Source organism: Marmota marmota, unplaced genomic scaffold, assembly GCF_001458135.2.
Source record: "Marmota marmota marmota unplaced genomic scaffold, marMar, whole genome shotgun sequence".
Taxonomy (NCBI): Eukaryota; Metazoa; Chordata; class Mammalia; order Rodentia; family Sciuridae; genus Marmota; species Marmota marmota.
In genome coordinates this window covers 44,700,413-44,723,150 of record NW_025999853.1, presented here as the reverse complement: position 1 = coordinate 44,723,150, position 22,738 = coordinate 44,700,413, and the positions used below count along the sequence as shown (strand labels likewise).

The window sequence follows — 22,738 nt, the reverse complement described above, 5'->3', positions numbered from 1 at the left end:
CAATTGGGGGAAATGCTGCCTACCACGCCGGCAGTTCCGCTGGGCCTGTGCTGCCGGTCGGTGGCAGGTCCGCCTACCTTGCAGGCGCGGGCGGTGGCTCTGCCCTTCTGTGGGCCGCTGGGCTTGTCTGTCGGTGGTCACAGTTCTGCCTACTTTGCAGGCGCGGGCAGCGGCACTGCCCCTCTGCAGGCTGCTGGGCCTGTTCTGCTGGTGGTCACAGTTCTGCCTACCTTGCAAGCGCGGGCGGGGGGGCAGCTCTGCCCCTCAGCAGGCCGCTGCGCCTGTTCTGCCCCCAATGAATTTTTAATTTGGTTTATTGATTCCTTTATTTCAAGAATTTCTGCTTGGTGGTTCTTCTTCTTCCTCTTCCTCCTCCTCCTCCTCCTCCTCCTCCTCCTCCTCCTCCTCCTCCTTCCTTCTTCTTCTTCCTTCTTCTTCTTTTCAGAATCTCTATCTCTTAATTGTAGTGATCTTTTGCTTCCTATATTTTCTTTCTTAATCATCTTTCACCAAGCAGATCCATTTAACTATGAACATTCTAAACTCTTTCTCTGTCATTTCTTCCACTATGTTCTAGATGAAATCTGCTATTGACTTATATTGGTTTGTTTGAGGTGATTTGTTCCCTTGCTTTTTCACATTGTTTGTATGTCTACCTATTTGACAGTATCGTTTTGGGGTAATAGAATCTCTACCCTGTGGACTCATAGGGACTTTGAAGGTTCCCAGTACCTTAAAGGGGAGACAGATAATAACCACCACCAATGCAAACAATTACAGCTACAATCCAAATGGTTCTTGCTTTTGTATCTACTATGTTAATTGTAATAATAAACAGAGATAATATGTCCAGTTATTTCCCACAGTCAATATAACCAGTTTATGTATGAATTTACAATTTTAAGTTGTGACCAGGGATAGAAATAAAGTAGTGTAGGATGTAATGTTTTTGAGAGCAGAGGAGGGATAACAAAAGTAGAAAATAAAAGATGAGTGATAGATCAGTAAAGTTGCTTGTTAGCAGAGAAAAAGAGAATCGAGGGAAACAGATAAGTGAGAGAAAAAAGTACATAGAATAAAATTTTTAAATTATTAGTAAAAATAAAGTAAAAGAGTACATGAACAAAACTTCTATATTCTAATTAAATATCTTAGTCCTCAAATTATTGATCTACAAGAAATAACTGCTTTAGAAAAATGTTAGGAATGAGAAACAAACAAATAAAACTTCAAAAAAGCAAACAAAAAATAAGAATTAAAAACTAAAGACAGGTCTGAAAATGTACAATCCATGATCATATATAATCCATTCAATGTATAATCTATTCAAATCATAATTAAGCAGGGATAGACAAAAATTAAAAAGTAAAAATTTTAAAAAATAATATAAATAAAATAAAGAACACAATCTTGCTGAAAAATTAAAGAATTGTTTCTGCTGGAGTGAGAAATATTCTTCTCAGGTGTGATAGTTGGGTTTGCTGGAGTGATGGGAGATGCCACAGGCAGGATCCTTGCGTTTAGGCTTTGTTATCTTCCAGTCTCTTCCTTGGATTGGTCTGAAGATTTTAAATTAGTGCACCTCCCTGGCCAAGCAGATGCTGGGCCACGCTGGAAGACTGTCCCCCTGGAAAAACCCTGGATTTCACTCGTGCAGTGGAGGGGTCAATTCTTGGTCCCCTCTGACCCATGTGAACTGCCTTTTCAGGACTCTAGGGTTCAGCCTCCAAACCCTATGAATTCCTCCTTGCCCTTCTGAATTCTCAGCCTGAAAGGTCTTTCCAGCAGTTCTTTCAAGGAGCCCATCTTACAAGTGGCTTTTATGGAAGGGAGAGGGGAAGCCAGGTGTGTTTTCCCAACTAATTTTTCCCTGTAAAAACCCTGCTCCACTTTTGATTTTCTTCTGGTCTCTTAGACACACACTGTGCCATGTGCTGTAGGTTTGTCAACCCTGTTCTTTGGCCCAGGTACAGCCATTGGTTTCCCAGCTGCCATTTCTTTGTGCTGGTAGCCAGGGGAAGAGGAGAGATGTGTTTTCCTCCCTTTCCCCTCCTCACAGTATTGTTGAAAGACACCCTTCAGGTTAGTCCTGCATTGACTTTGAACTCCGATCTTTCCTAATCTATACACATCTCAGACCTCCCCAGACTGGGGATTCCTTTAATTGAAATATCATTCCACAATTTTAGAGTAGGAGAGATCTCATCCGCGGGTGCTGCTGCCAGCAGCAGCCCTGGGGATCTCTTTTATTTTGTTCTATCCAACCATCTGATTCCCCTGTCTTGAATGCCCAGAGTTATTTCCCAGAAAAGATCCCTTCTCTCACCTTGTTGAGAAGCTGTGTGTCTGATATCTTAGTTTCACGCCACAGAGTGACCAGGAAAGTGACCTTCTCTAATATGCCGTTTTGACCAAACTCTTAAGCCAAACATATATTTTTAAATAGGAGAGTTATTAACCCACATAAGGGGGGGAAGCCTAAAAATCCCACTAAATATGGTTTGTTAAACATACTCCCCTATTCTATAAGTCCTACGGGTGCTATTATTTTATAAAGGAACTCTTAGATAACCAAAAACAGTTGAAACTGTTGCCTTTCCTCATGTAAGAGACAGAGATACTGCTCACTTCATTTAATGCACAAGACATAGCAATGGCCTCAAGCTATACTTCACAATTGCTAACAAAATTCTATGGTTCCCCAACTAGATTCTATTACAATGTGTGAACCTTCACAATTAACTATAAAATTACAAACACATTATTTTGAGTGACATCTACAAATAAACACCCTACATACAAATAAACAAACAACGCTCAAATACTTTAGAAGCATCTAAATATCACAGGAATTTCAGAGCACAGGTATGTTGCCTATTTCTCATTTTAATTATGAAAATGGAAGACAAGTTTTATAAATATAGCCCTATTGATATGTTTTCTAAAGTCTTTGCATTAATTTCCAATAATTCTCTAAATACTAAAGGCTGACACTCTGGCCCTATTAAATGATTGTTAATTAAGTAAGCGGCTCTTAAGTTTAAAACACCACACTTAAAATGTTACCTTGTACTAATGCTTCCTGGATACCTACCTGGTGTCCTAACTACCTTAGACTCAATGTCTAATTGAGGGAAAAAAATCTTTAATATGTTAATCCATTTCTGTTCAAATCTCTTTAGTAAAATCTTAATTTTGCTATAGTGATTACATAGTCCCTAAAGTGTTTGTTTCCAATCTCCATTTCTTTTGTAGTTTTCAATATTATGAAATATGAATTTCACTCATTCCGTGTCTGCATTTCTCATTACTATAGTAAAAAACGATTTCAAGTACTTTTAAGAAATATCATATTCAAGGTGTCATACTGTACTTAATTCTCCATTAAGTTAAATGGCCTTGAATTAGTGGATATCAATCCCACAGTTCTCTTCATCTCATCTAATGGCAACTCCCTCATTCTGTCTTGAGGATCAAAACTGAAATCAATTGTGAAATGTCCCTTACTGCTTTTTTAACCCTAAATTCTAACTCTTGCCTTGTTCACTTCATCCAGCCTCGAGGACCATTGCTATTTAAGTGGCACCATTTTTCTCCACTGAAGAGTCTTAACTGGGATTCTCCAGAAATTTTCGCCATGGCTGATTTTAGGACTGTCAGCAAAAGAGTCTCTGCAAAAGAGTTCAATGTAAACTTCCTAATTTCATGTCTCCCTGTTTTACTTGCCTACTGGCCAGGAAGAAATCAGCACTCCAGGGGCTGGACATCCCCTTACTAGATTTTCACAAACATATCCAGTATAGTAGTTTGTAGAAATGTGCAAAGAAGACCTCTGGCCTTGGGCTGGGCTTCACAGAGATGTCTACATTTTTAAGGTAAGTTACCAACTGGGCTCCATGGTAACAGCTGGCAGGGGGAGGAAAGAAAGGGAAGAAGAAGCTCTCCCCTTCTCAGGTGTTGTCCTTGAAGGGGTAACTTGCCCGGAACAGTGAAAGAAAAAAAGCTGCTTTTATGTGAACTTCTTCAGACTTTGAAATTCTGAGACCCTCCCCTTGTACACTGGGTATAAAACTCTGTAACTATCTGAACTCGGGGTTCAGGGGATTGATTGATTACAGCAAAAGTTGTGCCCTCTGAACCTGGCTGCAGCCAAATAAAACTGTTTCCTGCTATCTTTGGTGTCTTCCTTCATCTGTCCCTACAATGCTATATCTTGAATATGATTTTCTTAGAATAACACTCTTCTCAGGTACTTTGTACTTCCCTCTACAAGGAAGACCTGTCCTCCAAATAGACACGTGGCTCACCCCTCACCTACTGCAAGACTCCAAAGTGAAGCAGACCTGCTTCATTTCCCATCCCTGATTTTTTTTTCTGAGACATATCACCATCTCACACATAACATACACATATATATATATATTTTCATATATGTATTATATATATAATAAAATACATACATATACATATATAATAAAACACATATACTATGTGTATTTATATATAGTATGCATGTATTTATATATATTTGTATGATATATATAATGTCTATATTTTTCATAGTTTTATGAAATTTTTACCCCCAAAACATTGAAAACATATTTAACATTAAGATGTGAAATGCGAACAGATTAGAAAACTGATTATTCTATAATTCATGTGCCAATTCTATGAGTTGGCAGTGGCTGTTAGTTCCATGGAACAGACACAGGAAAACAATCAAATACCATTTCCTAAAGTAGTATCTTTCAAACTGAAGGTCGAAACATATTAGCAATGATAAAATCAATTTATGGGGTTGATATTGGAAGATAGGAAGGAAGGACAGAAGGAAGAGAAAGAGGGAAGGGGAAAGAGAAGGAAGAAGGAAATAAAACCCAAATGTCAGAGCAGAACTTTTTAGTGTGGAATGTACAAGCATGTGTATTACATGTGTGCTAGATTACTATACATATCAATATCTATCTATCTCTATCTATCTATCTATTTCTAGATAGATAGAGATAGATAGATATTGATATTTCTAGTAGATAGATAGAAATAGTCACATAGATGAGAGAGAGAGAGAGAGAGAGAGAGAGAGAGAGATTTTTTTTTCTCATATGGTATGAAAAATTCCAAAGATGTACCCCTAAGATTAACATTCTTTGGTTACTCAAACAGGCACTAATTTAAATACTAATATGAAAGAACTTTATAGATATAATTAAGGTTTCTAATCAGCTGACCTTCAAAGAGGGAGATTAGTCTGGATTACCTAGGTGAACCCAGTAAAATTATCTGAGCCCTTAAAAACAGAATAGAAAGTCCAAAGAACTGGTCAGTGATACAGCAGAAGAAGACAAGGGAGAGAGAAGGCAAGAGAAAGATCAGTCAGGTTCAAAGTCTAAGGAGGACTTTATATGCCATTGTTGCTTTGAGGTGAGGTAGGAAATGCCACCAGAAAGTCAGGCACCCTGGAGGAAGTGAGAGGTTTCCTAAGACAGACATGCCAGTCCTGCATCTACAAGAACCAAGTTCTGACCAGATCTTGAATAAGCTTAAGAGTACATTCTCTGGAGAGCTTGCAGAAACAAACAGCCCTGTTGTGAAAAGGCGAAACACTCCCCCTGATTTGACCTTGTGGAACCCAGAGCAGAGATCCTGCTGTGCCATCCTGTTCCCTGACATCTGACCTACAGATAATTAGTGGATGTTGTAGTAAGCCATTAAATCTATGGTAATTTGCTATGGTAGAAACACAAAACTAACAAACTCTAGTAGAATATAGGCCATGAGGGCAGGGATTCTCATTAATTTTGTTTAATTTTAATGAATCCCTGGTCTACTGACTTTTGTTTAATTTTTTTGTTGTTGTTTTAGTGCTTATGTCTAAAACTTAAAACAGCACCTGAAAATAGTAGACAATAAAGACTTTTGGGATGAATTATCAATGTATATACTCTTTCCCACAAAACCTATATTTTTCATAGTCTTGAAATTCTTACCCCAAACATTAAAAACATATTTAACATTAAGATGTGATAGGTGAACAGATCCAAAAACTGATTATTCTATAATTCATATGTCTATGAGTCAGCAGTGGCTCTTAGTTCCATGGAACAAACACAGGAAAACAATATACCATTCCCTAAAGTAGTATCTTTCAAACTGAAGGTCGAAACATATTAGCAATGATAAAATCAATTTATGGGGTTGATGTTGGAAGGTAGGAAGGAAGGGCAGAATGAAGAGAAAGAGGGAAGGGGAAAGAGAAGGAAGAAGGAAATAAAACCCAAATGTCAGAGTAGAACTTTAATTCTAATGAGGCATGTGCAAGCATGTGTGTTACATGTGTGCTAGATCACAAGGTAAGATGCATTCTTACTGTGGCTACCATAAAAGTAATTTGAAAGCAAGGGCCCTAAAGGTCATTACACTCTGTGCTGTGGACCACAGTGCAATTTAGGGCCTGACTGGAAGTGAGATGAAGATAAATGAATGGGGATGTGCCTGCTAAGAAAGGGCTGAACAAGAAAGAACTGCACTGTTATGAAACTGTACTTACATTTTCGAGGCAAAACTGAACATTAGAATTGAAGAATTCAAGCAAATTATACAAACCTTCAGATAAAGAAATGAAATCTTTTCCTCTAAGGAGTTTTTCCTTTGCCCTGGGTCTCAAAGAACACGAGTGGACACTGTTCAGAACCAGATAAATAGAGCACAGCCCCTGTGCCTTGGTGCAAAAGCCAGTAGCATATGTAAGGGAGGACTCCAGGCTTTAATCAGCAAAGCATCACAATGTGCTGTTTCTTTTCCACCTTACAGGAAAAGAATTAAAAACCTAATACTCATCTGTCTTCTGCGATTAGCCAGGTATTAGTGCCATATAAATTTAGCTGGAGAGGAAGTTAGAAATGTCCTTGGCACTCAGAACCAAAGAATAAATGTTGGTTGGAAGAACTTGTAATTGAACCTAGTTCAACATCTTCCTTTATTTATTTATTTATGCATATATACTTAATTTTATTGTATATACTTAATTTTATTTTTTAAAAATTTTTTGCAGAAGAGGAAGCTAAACAATGGTCTTATGCTATTTCATTATTTTAACATTACTCTTGACTTTTATTTACCATTGAGTGCAAGGTTTAATGTCAGTGGGCTGCAGATGGATAAAAGAGAATAATAATACAACATACACTATTCATTTTCCTCCTCAAGTGCATACTCCTCGTGGACAGGGTTTATGCCATACATCTCTGAATTTTCTTTAGTGTCTGTTGTGGTCAGGAAAATAAAATAAGCTAATATCTGCAATGCTCTTAGCAGAGTGAGTTACACACGGTAAGAGAGAAGTACTTTTGCATTTGCTTTTGTTGTTTTGGTTATGAGTACTATAATCATAGAATGCCATACATAAGAAATTCTTCCTACTATTGATTGTCTCTGCACTATACAAAAAAAAATAAAACCAGAATCATATTTTATACACTTAAATTCTTTTTATTTGAAGGGACATTAAAAAATCAGAGAGTTCTTATCTACTTAAGGCATTTGAAGTAAATGAATGTAGACATAATAATTCCAATCAGCGAAAAAATATCCAGAAAATACTTTCTTAATCATATGAAAAGTCAGTAGACCAGGGATTCATGATTCACAAAGATAATCTTTCTAATGACAGTATAAAGTCTTTTATAAAGTGAAGTGCATTTTTTCCCTGGGTAAGAATCAGACACAAGAGCTATGGCAACGACTGAAGTTTGGAGCTTGGTGTCCATACCAATTGGGAAGGGCTATAAATCCTAAAAGCAGAATGCAACTGCCTTGCATCTTCCACAAAGAATTGAACAAACATTGAAACATGAAAAGAAATGAACCACAGTCTATTTTTTTTTCTGGTGATTCTGACAATGTTAAAGATTTTTTTTTTCTCATATCTTACAAGCTCTATGGCACCTTTCCCCCCTGCTACTTTTCTATTGTATAATTAGCATATAATTATGTGCTCTTTCACACTGGAAAGCCTACTCTTTTATTAATGACTTGAAGAAAGTCTTCATTATTTATCTTTGAAAGTGAGTTTAAAATAAAAGGCATAAATGACTTTCCCTTTCTTTCTTTTTAACTTAGGAAATCTTAAAAAAGTATTACAGATCTTTATAAATGTCAGAGATAGTCCTAAATTTTCCACCTTAACAATGAGAACAGGAAACAAACGTTGCATCTTCTTATTCTCTTCCATTAAATATTTGGGGTTTTGAAGAACAAAATATTGACGTTACAAAAAGGGCTGTCTATTCCTTGCCTTTCCCCCTTTTTAGCACAGAAAATGGGTCAGAACAAAAAAGCTTCCTAAATTTAGTTCAAAGACAGAAGGAGGATATAATTCACATTTGTAGTAAGTATGATGTAGGTTCCAAATCTCTCTTAGATGAGCTCACTCAGCCCTAGATTTGTAGTCAGTTCTGGAAGGAACCTCACATCTCTGCGGAGGCCACACAAGCCTCACTGCTGTTTTGGCTGACTGCTTTTTTTCTAACATGAGGCTTATTGGAGCACTACAGATTGGATATGGGCAATTATAAGGGAGGGTGTGCATTATTGCAAATTTTAATCAGTTTTCAAGCCATTTTGCTTGCAGCAATGATCCCCTATGACCAATATATCTTACATAAGAAACACAAATAGTTTTTGGCTGAGAGCAGCTCTTGAGTTACTTTGTAACCTATTGCTGCTTAACTTCTGGACTTGGCATTTAGTGGGTAGGACCTTTCCAAATTAGGGTTCTAACTATTTCTAGACACAAGGAAGCCACAGCTACCATATTCAACACTGGCAAGTAGATAATAATACCAATGATTAAAATATTGAATCAAGTTCTTCTCAATAATATCATTTCTATATAAGCACAGAGGAAATTACCTCTACCATGCTCCCTACTGGCAAGATACTATTGTGTCAAGGGCTATTTCAAGAATACTTCTTATCCCCCATACTTTTTGTACCATTTCAGTGGGGATGGCACAGCAGTAATGACCTTATTACCTTAGAAACTCTGCTTTTCTTTGTAGCATCAGGAAAATTTGCTCAAACTGTTTTTTAGTCATCCAAACTAACACTTATAATTACACATCTTTGCCTAGCCATTTGGAAGGCTATGATGTTAATTGGAGTTGTTTATGCATCTCCATTTTTTTTCCCAGCAATATTTTTTCTAATGAAGTCCCGGGAAGAAAGGATAACCATAATTAACTTTGATTTTACTCAAGAAGATCCTTCTTTCAAGTCTCCTTATCTTCTATTATAAATGATGGTATCTCTTTTTAAAATGGGAATCACAGAGTCTTAGAATCATTAGCGATATTGAAGGTAATTTAATCCAAACATCTACTGTTGCATGAATCCTCTCTGTAATATCTTAAATGAAGTCCTTCATTATTTGCTGTTTTGGGGGGCAAAAAAGATGAAAGAAAGATAGGAAGTGTCATACAGTATGCCCAGGACAATATATAAGCAAAACAGGGTCCGGATGTGGCTCCACATTTCCCTATTCATTGTCCTCAGTCTCCTATCCATATAGTTTCATTTCATTGGAAAGAACTTTGTGAAGCGAAGACTCCATTGTAATTTTGGATCATTGAGAATATAGCCAACAGGGAGTGAAACAGCTCTTGTAAAAATCTTCTCTATGAGATTTTGGATCACATGGTCTTGACCTTTTTGTTTCAATGATCCAGAAAGTTAAAGATATTTTTAAAGGTCTACCTAATACAAAAGAGACGTTTATTGCTATTACTTAAGAATAAGTTAAATCATAAGTACAAAATACAGGTTAAGCAAATAGGATTTGGAATGTGGTTGTATGGTTTAAGCTCTGATGTCCCAATAATTAGCTTTATGATCTTGAGAAGTCACTTAACTTTTTAAAGTTTTGGTTTACTCATTTGTATAAAGGAGATAAAAATATTATCTCCTTCACTGAGCCATTAAGAGGAGTAAATGAACAAATTCATTTAAAGCACTTTGTTCCGTATATAGCATATGTTTTAAGTATTCAATAAATGTTAGCTTCCCCTTGTTCACTGAAGTAATAAAAACATAGAATTTGGTTCAAGAGATCTTGCCATTTTTTCATTTTTGTTGCAGAATCTCAAATCTTCAGTGAATTTCAATGACCTTTATTTTAGACTTAGACCTAACAATGTTAAGGGAAGAGAAAATAATTTCATAATATAAACACCTTACAAGGAAATTTATTTCTAAAATGTTTTTAATTAATTAGTTTTAATTATATCTTTTGCTAACTCACTGAATAAAAATTATTCTAATTTACTGATCATGCACTTAGTGAATTTTGGAAAAATGTGGCAACATTTAACAAGTTAAAGTCAAAAATAACTTGACAAAGTATGATTATTTTTTGTGCTACTTGAAACTTGATCTTTTTTTTTTTTTTTTGGTATATCTGATCATCATGCATTGAAAACACTACTTGACTGACTAAAATATATCTGAATGAGATTATAAAATAATCTCTTTAATATGTCCAGACAAGGTTTAAAAAACTGACGTGTCAAACAATATCACAAATAAACCAATCTTTAGATTTATGCTACTCCTTATTTTTCCAATATGACAAAACCTTATTTACTCTGCAAAAAAAAAAAATTCAAATTCAGATTCAGCCAGTCCAGAATAACCATGTGGCTTATTAACAAATCAAAGAATAAAGTGATTGTTCACTCCTTTCCTATTCTCCAACATCAGTCATTGCAAAGCTGAAATGCATCCCTGTCTTAGGAATATTCTTTGTATTTTGGCCCTGATTGTGAAACTTTTCTCAGTAACAATGATTGCAATGATTCTTCTTATACATCAGAAGAATTAGGATTGGGGTCACCTTCCCAACATTTAACATGCATCCTCAAGGGGTTCACATTCCCAGCAGTATCTCATGAGGAAACAGTGTTTATTTATCTGAAAACAGTGTTTATTTATCTGATGGCATGAGAGTTGATGGTAATATATAGAAGATGTCATTCAGAAATAAAAATGTACTATGAAAAAAAATGAATTAAGGAAAAAATGGAAACACATTATACAAAACCACACTTTCTCATTCTATAACCACCACTTGCAGATGCTACTGCACATGCCCCATTCTCTATTGATTCAGAGATATTTCACATTTGCCGTGCTGGATTTCCACTTACCCTAGTTGTTTTCACTTTATTCCCAGAAGAACAGCTCCATCCTTTCCGATCTGGAAGAACTTTACACTCCTCTCCCTCCAAACATGGCTGCATATGACACCACCATTTCTGTTCCACTATAGATGCTACAACAGAGAGAAAAATTGACTCCATGTTTTCTATTAAGGACTATTAGAATAGTCTGGATGCACACATAAATAGAAACAAAAGCCACTGATCTAACTAAAAAAATATTTAGCAAAATTTTATAAAGAATTTTCCTTTAAATGTTTTATTATGATAAGCGTATTGAATTGAGATTTACAGTTTTAACAAATTTCTAAGTGAACAATACAATGGTGTTAACTATAACCACAATGTTAGAGATATTTCATGTGAAAATAAAGGCTTTATGAAAACAAATATATTGATAATAAAACTATGTGGGGATATGTCCATACTGATTTATACAAACAGTAGAAAATGAACACATGACCAGTTTAAAATCAATGTAATATTTCCTATCAATAGGATTAAAATCTGGAGGTTGTTAAATGGAGTTAAACACATTTTTCTTATTTTTATCATGAGCACCAATCTCATCACAATGAATACATCACCTAACAAATTACTGTTTATGGTAACATTGATTAAATGGACCCATAGATTTATATTATGCTATAATTAGGCAAATCCTAAAAGAACTAATATTTTCATGCATCTTCACAAAATCAATATTTTTGTGAATTCTATCCACAACCAAACATTCACTCATGTATATGGTGTTAACTTTTTCCATTCTTAAGAACAATTTATTATAGACTTAGGAATCTATGCTGTTAAGTAATCTATTTTCATCTTGCCTTTCCCAATTAATTTTTACACGTCCCTCCCTTTATCATCCACCAGGAAATCAATATTTCATGATATCAAAATAAGAAATATGTTGACTTAACGGAACCTCATTATAATCCTTCTATAGCAGAACTGCATAAAATCTTATATCTCCAGCTAAAGGATTTTAGATTCCAAAGTGTCTCCTAAATAACTTTAGCCATGTGATTCATAGTGTGATCCCCCAGGATTGACTCCAGGTGACAACATTATAGTTGGTTCCAGTACCAAGCAGTCCCCACTACACTCCCACAATGAGCAACGGAAGAAGTCGCACCATCCACACAAGAAGGAGCCGCTCGTGTGGTGCCTGCCACCTGCCCGGGGAAGCAGGAGCACTTGACTGTCTGTGATCGTTCTTCTATCTTGTTCTTATTACAGCATCTGTGGAGTGCCACCACCTCGCAAGTTCCCGTTTTAACATGGTGAGCTGCGCAAACAAAAACAAAAGATAAAACAACGTTGAGGAAGCTTTGGACACTTCCCTCCCTCTTTTTTAATTAGTAGTACATTAAATATAGCTCTATAGGGAATCCACCATGCATGAAACTAGGAAAACAATGATGCTAACTCCACAACGCAGATTTGATTTCTTTTCTAAATGCGGTGAGACCATTTCTGTCAGTAAATGCTCGGTGAAGCAGGAACAATTAGTGACCAAATTAGAATGAGCTGTTAAAACAGTCTAAAATATAGAGGCTATTTATGGTACTATCAAAAGTATTTTAATTTGCAAATGACTTTTTTCACATATTTTTTTCAACGTATTAATCAAGTTAAAGTAAACCCCTGGACAAAGTACCCTGTAGTAGAGCTGAGTCCAGCCCCCTTCTCAAAACAGTTGAGTGCTGATAATAGTTATGCTCTTCTTCAGAGGTAGAGTGTGAAGCCAGGCAAAGAATATTCTCAGGAAACAGGAGGCAGAGTGTGAGTACCATATCCTTAGCATTCTTCTGCAGAGTTTCCCTGGAAATGAACTAAGAGGGTGATTCTTGAAATTACCACCATTTTCCTAGAAGCCCAGTCAGTCTCAGGACCTAGACTTCTTTCCTTGTCATTTTGCTTGAGTGACAACTACCACCAAATGGCACCAACTGTAGCCAGAAATTGGATGGATTACATCTATCAGCCAGCCACCGAGAACCTGGTCCCCTAAGCTGTCAGCATCCTATATCTATTTTGTTAACCTCCAAGTGAGGCTACTGAACTTTTGGGGTGACTGAATTTTTAGGACCTCACTTGTCACATTCTGACAGGGTTTTGTTTGTCTTTATCATTATTATTTTCCCCACATTTCTTCTTCAAAGTATTAATCCTTCTGGGAAATGATAAAGCATAAATTTCTTTGGCTAAAAGTAACAACAAATGTAAAAGCTTAAAATCAAATATTCATTGGAAGATTATGGTTTCAAAAATTTTTAAACTGTGATTGACATAAAAACAGAAATTTAAATAGAAAAGAAGGAAATCTGAAGTTGTTTAAAGTTATAAAAATATTGAAACCTATTATAAATGAGATCAGCACAGCATGCATTATATTAACTTTGCTCTTAAAGATGAGAGGAACCAATGTATAGTAGCTCAGGTTAGAGAGCTTAGATTTTACTGAGAGAGAACAAATCACACACATATCAGTTACCTCTCATTCTTCCATCTGAGATCAAGAAACTCAGGTGTGACACACAGCTTTGACACGTTATGGTTTAGATGTGCTATCTCCCAAAATCTCACTTGTAAGACAATGCAAGAAAGTTCAGAGGAGAAATGACTAGGTTGTAAAAATCTTAATTCAATCAGTGAATTGATTCCATGATAGGTATTAATGAGAGGACATTGAAGTGGTAGGGTGTGGATGTAGGAAATGGGGGAATTGGGGCACAGTTTTGGGGTATGTATTTGTATCTGGCAAGTGGAGTCTCTCTCTGCTTTCTGATCATCATGTGAGCCGCTTCCCTCTGCCACACATTTCCACCATGGTGTGCTGCCTCACCTCGACCCCTGAGGAATGGAGCCGGCCTTCTATGGACTAAGACCTCTGAAACTGTGAGCCTTCAAATAAACTTTTTCTTCTTTAAAATTGTTCTGTTCAGATCTTTTAGTCACAGTAGTGAAAAAGGTGTCTAAAACCACACATAACACTCAAGAGTGCATTTAAGAGGTAGATACTATTTTCAAAGTTACAAATATTTTTCTGCCACTGTTCTTATGAGGATGTTCTCTATATTTGATTCAAACACAAATCTATGACTATGAAAGCTAAAAAATTAAGAGCTAGACTTCTATTCTTATCAAATGTGCTCTAGAAAATATGTTTTAATTAACGATAAGTCAGTTCATTTCAATTTCCTGAGTACTTTACATCATAAAAGTTGTAGTGCCTCTACACTGCACTCCACTTAGTCACATTGTAAAGGAGTGAATACCACAAAGTAGGCACGGTTCTGAGTACAGGAGATACAGCAATGACATAGGAGAGACATAGACTCTCCCTGGCCTTGAAAAACTTGTATTCCTAGGAAAGAAAACAAGTACAACCACATAAATTAGTGATTAAGTAAGTTAATGTTTGATTTTTAAAATTTTTTAAAAATATGTTTGAGAGTGATTACACAGAAAGGGAGTGTGTGAGTATATATATATATATATATATATATATATATATATATATATANTTCTGCAGAGTTTCCCTGGAAATGAACTAAGAGGGTGATTCTTGAAATTACCACCATTTTCCTAGAAGCCCAGTCAGTCTCAGGGAAGATCTCTCTGAGGAGATAATCAGTTGACTCTTGAGAAGGAAGTATCCATTATGAAGATCTAAGTCAGGAATAACATTCCAAACAGAAGGAGCAGAAAATCTCAAGACCCTGAAATAGGAAAAAGTGTGGCATGTTCCCAGGGCAGCAAGGTAGCCAGTGTAGCTGAATGTGCAATGATTGAGAGCACATGCTAAGCCTCCTCTGATCTCTCCCCTGGGAAAAGAGGCATCTTTGCAGCACCAAGAATATGTTACCATCTTCATTGAAGGGAGATTTTCTTATATATTAGAAAAGGAAGGAAGGAACGAAAACTTTGCATCTGGTTTCTCCTTAATGCCATCACCAACATTCATGTCTACCTTGTCTGACAAGGAAAATAGTAAGATAAAGTATCTATGGTAAGTGCTTTTTGCCACATAGTGCTGTTTCTCTCCCTTCTGGATGCAAGGTACTTTTGTACTTCTCCATCCCATTGACTCTAGAAGTGGGATTGTGACTTACTTGGCCCAATGAAATGAAAGCTAAAGGACTATGAGGCATTTATGAGAGGAAGCAAAGGTCATCAGTTCTCTGTGTAACATGCTTTTAAAAAACTAGTTTACTTAAGAACTGATGTATTTCTCTCCCCCAGCCAAAGTGACCAATGATATCCATGAAAGTAGAAAGTACAGCAACTTGAATCCCTAGAGTTAAAGACATGAACAGAGTCTCCCCGATGAAGACTCACCACGACGATCAAATAAGAAAGAAACTGATACTGTTATATACCTCTAAAATTTGGAGTTTGTTATTGCCACAAATCTAGCCTACCTTGTCTATACAATAGTTCCCTCCCCAGGTCCCCAATTGTTAAGTAGTAGGGTGTACTTTTCCAAATTTGTTAGCTGGAGAATAAGTCAATGAAGTCCACTCTCTCAAAATCTGGATCATTGTAGTTTATTTGAGCCCAATGCAGAATAAAGACTAAAAAGGCATTGCTAAAATACTTAGATATTAACATAATTTGAGGAGTTGTAAGGAATTATCCTACAGTGTGGTAATTACATTGGCTCAGTTTGGTATGTCAGAACTCTGGAGAAGAGTGGCTTCTTTCTTCTTTGAAGATAAATGAGGTGAAATGTGGCGTGGTACAATGATGAGAAGATAATGTGGTAGAATATAATATGGTAGCGACATTGAGAAGAAGAAATATGTCTCCCCTCAGAGAATATGACACTAAATGTTATGAGATTAACTGTAGAGGTAACCAGAAAGAACAAGTCAGAGTCTGACAGATACTGGACTCTCCTGCCCTGTCCTTTCTCCTCACAGCTTATGAATACAATGTGCAGAAACACAGGTTGAGTTTCCTGAAGAGAAATGGGACTTTGTGAAAATTACTCTTGCCCTTTGTTCTTCTTATTAAACTGAGGTGTAAACCTTTTTTTTGTGGGGAAAAAGAGAGAGAGAACTAACTTTTTAAAAATCTCCACAGATGGTAGATAGATGAAGACCTCTTATACTCAAAGAATTTGAAGAAATAGGTAGCAAAAACATCAACTGTTCAATATTTGCATATATGTCTATAAATATGCCACATAAAGTGAGATATCCCAAACAAGGAAAACAAACGTAGCAGAATTTAGTTCACCTGAGCATGGTATATGTGCATAAATATGTATGTATGTAAATGTGTAGTTTCCTTATCTGTCTGCTGGGTATTTTAATTTCCTATTACGATAACAAGATTCTTGTAGACAAAGACTAATTTTTCATGTAAACTTCTCAGTATGTGGTATGTGTTTAATAAATGGTAAACAAGCAATTTAAGAAGGTAAAAACTAATTCCTGTGGCTTTCCTGTAAAAGGTTAATGAGATGGTAGCAAATTCAAGCTAGAATTCTCTATATAGATTCAGACAAAGCTCATGATAAACTAATCTAATCAAATATTAGGGCTTTCCACATTAACCAAATAGGCTTCACAGAAGATCATTTATCATCATGTTAAAATGATGCAAGACCCCCTGGAGAAGATTTAAATGAAAAAGAACAAACAACCCATTTTCTTCATGTCACAATTCCCAAGTCTGTCTCTCTCTCCCTCTCCACACACACAAAAAAACTTTTTGATATTTTTCCTCCTTGGATGATGCAGAAACTCAATTGTGTTGCTTCTAACTTTTGCAAAATGCCAACACAGACATATAGGTCTCATTAAATTCTCACGAAACGCGGACAGCAAGTCTTAGCCAGCTCTAACTCTTGCCGCTCAAGGTGATGACCCTTATGTCTCACTTCAACCTTGGGACTGCTATCCCTAGAGTGCTCCCAAAACATGACCTTAGAATCAGACCTTAAGATTCCCAACTGTTATGTAAAATTATTATGACTGGTATATTCTGGCATGAAATCCCATAAGACATTTTACCAAAATTTTTGTTTCCAACTTCTTGTTTATAGACTAATAGAAACTTCCAGAGGAAAACCAAATTAAATGGCATTTAGTTTATATATATATGAATATATTTTTAAAAATTATATATAACAAGTAACATTCAGTTAATAATATATACATAGTATGCCACATTTGATTTATTACCTGTGAAACAACCATAGGTGCATAGGTATGAAAAATGGGTTTTTAGCAAAATAACATTTATACAAATCACAGATTTTGAGTAGTGGTTTCTGGTCTTATGTTAATAGTCATTAGCAAAAAACAAGAGATACCACATTCTATATAAAAAATAATTCACATACTATAGAAAAAAATTATGGAATAATGGTAATTGCTAATATTTTAAAATATTTATTGTGTGCCATTATTTCACTTTATCACCACAAAAACTACTAAAGAAGACACGGACACAGGTCCGGGAACTACCTGAGTCCAAGCCTAACTTGACCTATGTTCTACTTGAGTGAACCTTCAGGTGAATTAATTTACTTTCAAAGAATTCATTTGTTCATTTCCAAGATGATTCCATAGAGTCCTCGTGAAGACCAAATGTGAAACTGCTTTAAAATTATAAAGCATTACTTAAATGTTAATTATCTTTACTTTTACTATTAGCATAAATAATGCATGTCAAAGTGGCATAGCATCCATATAACTACAAAGATGTGACTGTTAGGGACAGTTAGCGTATTTTACGGAAGTTCTAATTTCATATTTCAAAAACTCTCTCTACATATACTTAATTGTGTTGATGTAAGATGTATGTAAAAAAAAATTCAATCTGACACTTGAGCCATAGAAGAGAGTAAATTTAGTATCCAGTTGTGAATTTGTTCCTATCCATTTCCTCTCCATTAGATTTCAGTTCTTATTTGTATTCTGATTTGTCTCATTGATTCTGAAATTTTGTTTGTCTTCATATACTCCTATTTAATAGTTTTATTCGGCTTGACTAGCTCCCTGGAGAGTCGGTATTACACCTTCTAAGCAGAAATAAAGCATCACCTACATGCTCCAGTAGGCATCTGAAATACAAGCTAGTTAGTGAATTTGGGTTGCTGTAAATCACTTTGAATGGAAAAAATGTGCTGAAACAAAAACTTTTGAGACAGCTAATTTCTCACTTGTATTCATTAGATGAGAAAGTGGGGCATATTTTTAGACTTTCATGTGAAGCAATCTAATTAAAAGAAATGGTCATTTAAATAGCCAAATGAAATTTCAGAAGTTCCCATAATGTAGGAAGTCAGGATGATCAGGTCAGGGAGGAAACAGCAGAGCAGAATGACAATGACATTTTTACATATCTTGTTTTCTAAAACGGTACCACTATTTTTATACAGAATAAAATGAAATACAATTATTGAGAGGAAAAAGATTGTAACTAAAGAATATCCCTAAATTTTCCTTTTAAAGGTGTGGGATATATTAACAAATGCAAACCCTCAATCAGAGAATGTTCCCAGTCACTTTTAAGAGGAAGGCAAAGAAAAGAGGGAAATTCACTCCTGTGAGAATGTTTAGATTTATTGCCCCTTGGCTCAATCTCAAACATCTTCCACATCCACATTTTTAGTAAAAACTGATGTTGAGAAAAGTGAACTGAAAAGAAAAGTGGTCCTTTTAAAAACTGTTGGTCAACTTAAACTGTAAGGACTCCCCTGAAAAAAACTATTAGACCAATCAAATCCATTTCTCTGGAAATAGGAACTGAAAACTACATAACTGTCATGTGGAAGTGGACACATGAGCTGATGGTCATCAGGTCATCAGGCATCAGGAGTCAGGAAAGGCAGGGAGAGCTCCCTGGGAGGATGAGGGGTGGGTCTCAGAGGGAGTGGTCAAGTACAGGAAGAGAAGAGACCAGAGGTAAGGCAGCAGGCAGGCCAATGAGACGCCTTGATGTCGGCCCTTCTGGAAAGTTTTTCCTGGGTTCCTTTAAATATTTTATTGGATACATTTTGATGTTTTCCTTTTCTTCCTGAGGTAATATGATATCTCTTTTTCTTGACCCAAAAATGTGCTGTCTAAAAAATTTCCTTCTTAAAAAAATTATAATTAACAAAAACTAATCATGATCTAGAAGTATTCTTCATCTCCTCTTTTAAGAGAGAAATCTCTGCCTTCAAAGGAGGATTCAGGAAAATCTAAATCCAATAGTCCTATTTCCTAGTGAAAACTCATAGTGAAAACTGATATTTCAAATAATGACCCTAAAGCCATCTAAAATTATAATCAAGGGAAAACAGTCCACTAATATGTATGTACACATATAATATTATATATTTATATTATTTCTGTAATGACAAGAGTTAAAAAGATTCTCCACTAAATCCTAAATTACAAAATATATGTATATATATAAATACTTAGAACATCCCCAATTCCCAAGCACTATAAGAATCATTGTTCTTTATGATTAATAACATCCCTATAGCTGTTTCCAGGAAGGAGGGCAGTACAGCCTGAGGCTTCTTGGGGAAATGACACAATGAATAGAAAGAACAGTGGAAAGAAAAACAGAGGACCTAGACTCCTGTGTGCAGTTCTCTGTCCCTGAAGAGTGCACTGCGGGTAAGTTATTTAGGTCTCTAGGCCTCTTTCCTTATCTGCAGTATGAAGAAATCAGACTATATTTAGAGGTAATTTAGTGTTAAAGGTTCCTTCCAATTCAAAAATTCTGTAAGTTTATGAAATGATAAAGTTTCATTATAATGAAGGAATCTATTAGACCTATCAGAAAATGAAAGTCAAAGCATAAAAGATATTTTCAATATCTTCAAACACAAATTAATTTCATTAAGTCATTGAATTTAATGAGAAACTGAGAAAGGAGTTTCTGAAATTTATATTTTGGATGTATTTCTTAACAGTATGAAGTCATGAATCTTCCTGACTACATGGTATAAAGTTCACTATACTGTCAACCTGCATCCTCGCATTGCTTATGCAAAAAAAACAGCTCGGTTAATGTATTTCCAAGGTAAAGATTAAGTTCATAATGTTATATAACACAGTGGTTTTCCTGATGTTTTTAAGTCAGATGGTCTAGGTTGAAGGAAGTTCCAATTTTCAAAGAGATGGCCTTCTTAGGTATGAAACTCCTGGGTTCACACACCAGAGTTCACTTTCTGGTCTCCCTGCAATGAGGTATGGGTGTTACATATGGAATGGGTGCAGAAGTGAGCTGTACTTTTGACCAGGCCTGTAAAATCTCCCATTCAGATAGAGATCAATGCTGAGGGTGACCTTGGAAACCATGTGGAGAAGATAGCAAAGCCACCCATCAGCATACATCCCTAAATGATGATATAGAGGAGTGGCCCACACCATGCTACCAACTGGATTTCACATGAACAGGACTTAAGCTAAGCTACACTAAGCTAATGATTTTGAGGTTTATCCATTGTAATAGCAACCTTTAGTTTAACTAAAATCCAATAATATTCCTATTAATGGACTTAGGAAGGAGTTAGGTGAAGGACTTCACCCAAGTCCTTCTTAGGAAAATGACAAAGGAAACAGATGTAATTTGAGAAAATTATTTCATCTTTATAAGCCTCAGATCCTTATCTGTAAGATGGGATTTATTATATTACTTACCATCAAGGATTGAAATGAGGATTAACTGAGTCAACACTCATAATAGACCTAATAAAAACTTAGTGATAATTATTATGAAATAAGAAGATCCAAATGAATGTATTTTAAAAATTCAGATATCTAAGAGAGATGCATAGATTTTTAGAGACTTAAAAAATACCTTGGCATTTTACAAAATAGAAATTTTTGCTTAAAAGATATAAACCTTGGGGCTGGGGCTGGGCCTCAGTTCAGTGGTAGAGTGCTTGCCTAGCATGTATGAGGCACTGGGTTTGATTCTCAGCACTGAATATAAATAAATAAAAATAAAGGTCCATCAACAACTACAAAAATTATATATATATCTATCTATATATATATATATAGATATATATATATAGATAGATATATATATATATCCAAATCACAAAGCTAGAGAATAAAGGATATATAGTAGAATTTGGCTCTCTTAATTTCTAGTTCAATATCACTTTCATTTCCTACTGCCCACATCTGTTTGGTCACCAGATGCCTTTGACATTGCCTCCTGTACATATACACATCTTTACCTTCACTCTCTCCTCTTCAACTTCACTCCTGACCCAGTCTGTGCATCCTTAGCATATTTTCCTTGCATAACATAAAAGTCACCTTTCTGGACTCCTTATTTGCTAGCTTGTTTCCTTACACACGTGTATTATATGCACACACACATGCATGCACACAAACCTTACCATGTTAGATCTTTCTAAAAATAAATGCATGGTATAGAAGCATTTTTTAGTTTTTTATTTTCCATAGAATAATTTCTAACTCAGTGGATACTACAAGTATCCTCCCATCAGCCCAGGTCTGACTTTTCCAGCCTCACTTTCCCAAACACTTGTTTCCATCTATACTGAAGCCACACAAAAATTATTTTCAGAATCATATACATAGGAAACCTTCATCTCTATATCTTTGCTTAGGCCACTTCTCTCCTTTCCTGAATCCTTGATTCCTTTTTAGTCCCAGAAAATTCCTCTCCCAACTTTCAAGATTAAGAGTATCATATCACCCTCTCTATGAAGGCGTTAATTAAGCCCTCAGGTAGAACTGAACCACTCCCTGCCCTGATACACACTTTCTTACCTATTCTGTAACAGCTGTAACAGTTTTCTATAGGTACTTTTTTTTTCTTTTTGCAATGCTGGAGATCAAACCCAGTAGATGAGCATGTTAGATAAGCATTCTATCACTGAACTACCAGTAACACATCCCTATATTTACATTTTATATCTTTGTTTCTTCCTAGAAATTTTTAGGGCCCAAATCTACAATTTTAATCTCTGAATCCTAGCTTGAGACACATTTTGAGATGCATAAAATCATTATGTGTGATAAATAAATAAATGATACACTACATGGATTCTCAAAGGAGAGTGGAAAAAAAAAACAATGAATTTAATAATGTTTCCAGATCAGGCTTAGATGAACTTACTGGAAGTTATAAAAACACTTGACTTTGCAGTTTTGTGGATATGTGTTTACATGTGCTTAATTTGTTACAATGGAGAGCCACATGGGGTTTCAGGAGGAGATTCATTCAATAAGCCCTGAACTGGGAGAACAGAAGCTCCACTTCTATATTCAGTATGGTCACAAAATGACTGTCTAACCTTTGGCAAGTTTGTTAATGTACTTAAAGTCACAATTTATCTATAAAATAAGGAAGTTGAATATAGATGACAGTAGAATATTTAAAATCATATAGTAAAGGAAAATTTGGGATGTCAGTTAAAAGCACGTGTATGTCGAGGAAGGAACTTCCAATGGCATGGATGACTGTCTGCTCAGGAGAAAAGCGGTGTGGCATCGGACTCAGCTCCAGGAGGAGCTTGCCTT

The 22,738-nt window shown here is 35.7% G+C and overlaps 1 protein-coding gene across 3 annotated transcripts in view; it reads right to left on the bottom strand.

Moving 5' to 3' along the window:
* The window catches only part of Tafa2 (TAFA chemokine like family member 2), a 422,581-nt gene that overhangs the window by 33,084 nt on the left and 366,759 nt on the right, over positions 1-22,738 (bottom strand). For all 3 annotated transcript variants that reach the window (XM_048805995.1, XM_048805989.1, XM_015483069.2), the window contains 2 exons: positions 12,352-12,504; positions 11,202-11,326 (listed from right to left, as the gene is read on the bottom strand). In XM_048805995.1, coding sequence (XP_048661952.1) covers positions 11,202-11,326; positions 12,352-12,504 — 278 coding nt within the window. The remainder of the gene's footprint in view (positions 1-11,201; positions 11,327-12,351; positions 12,505-22,738) is intronic.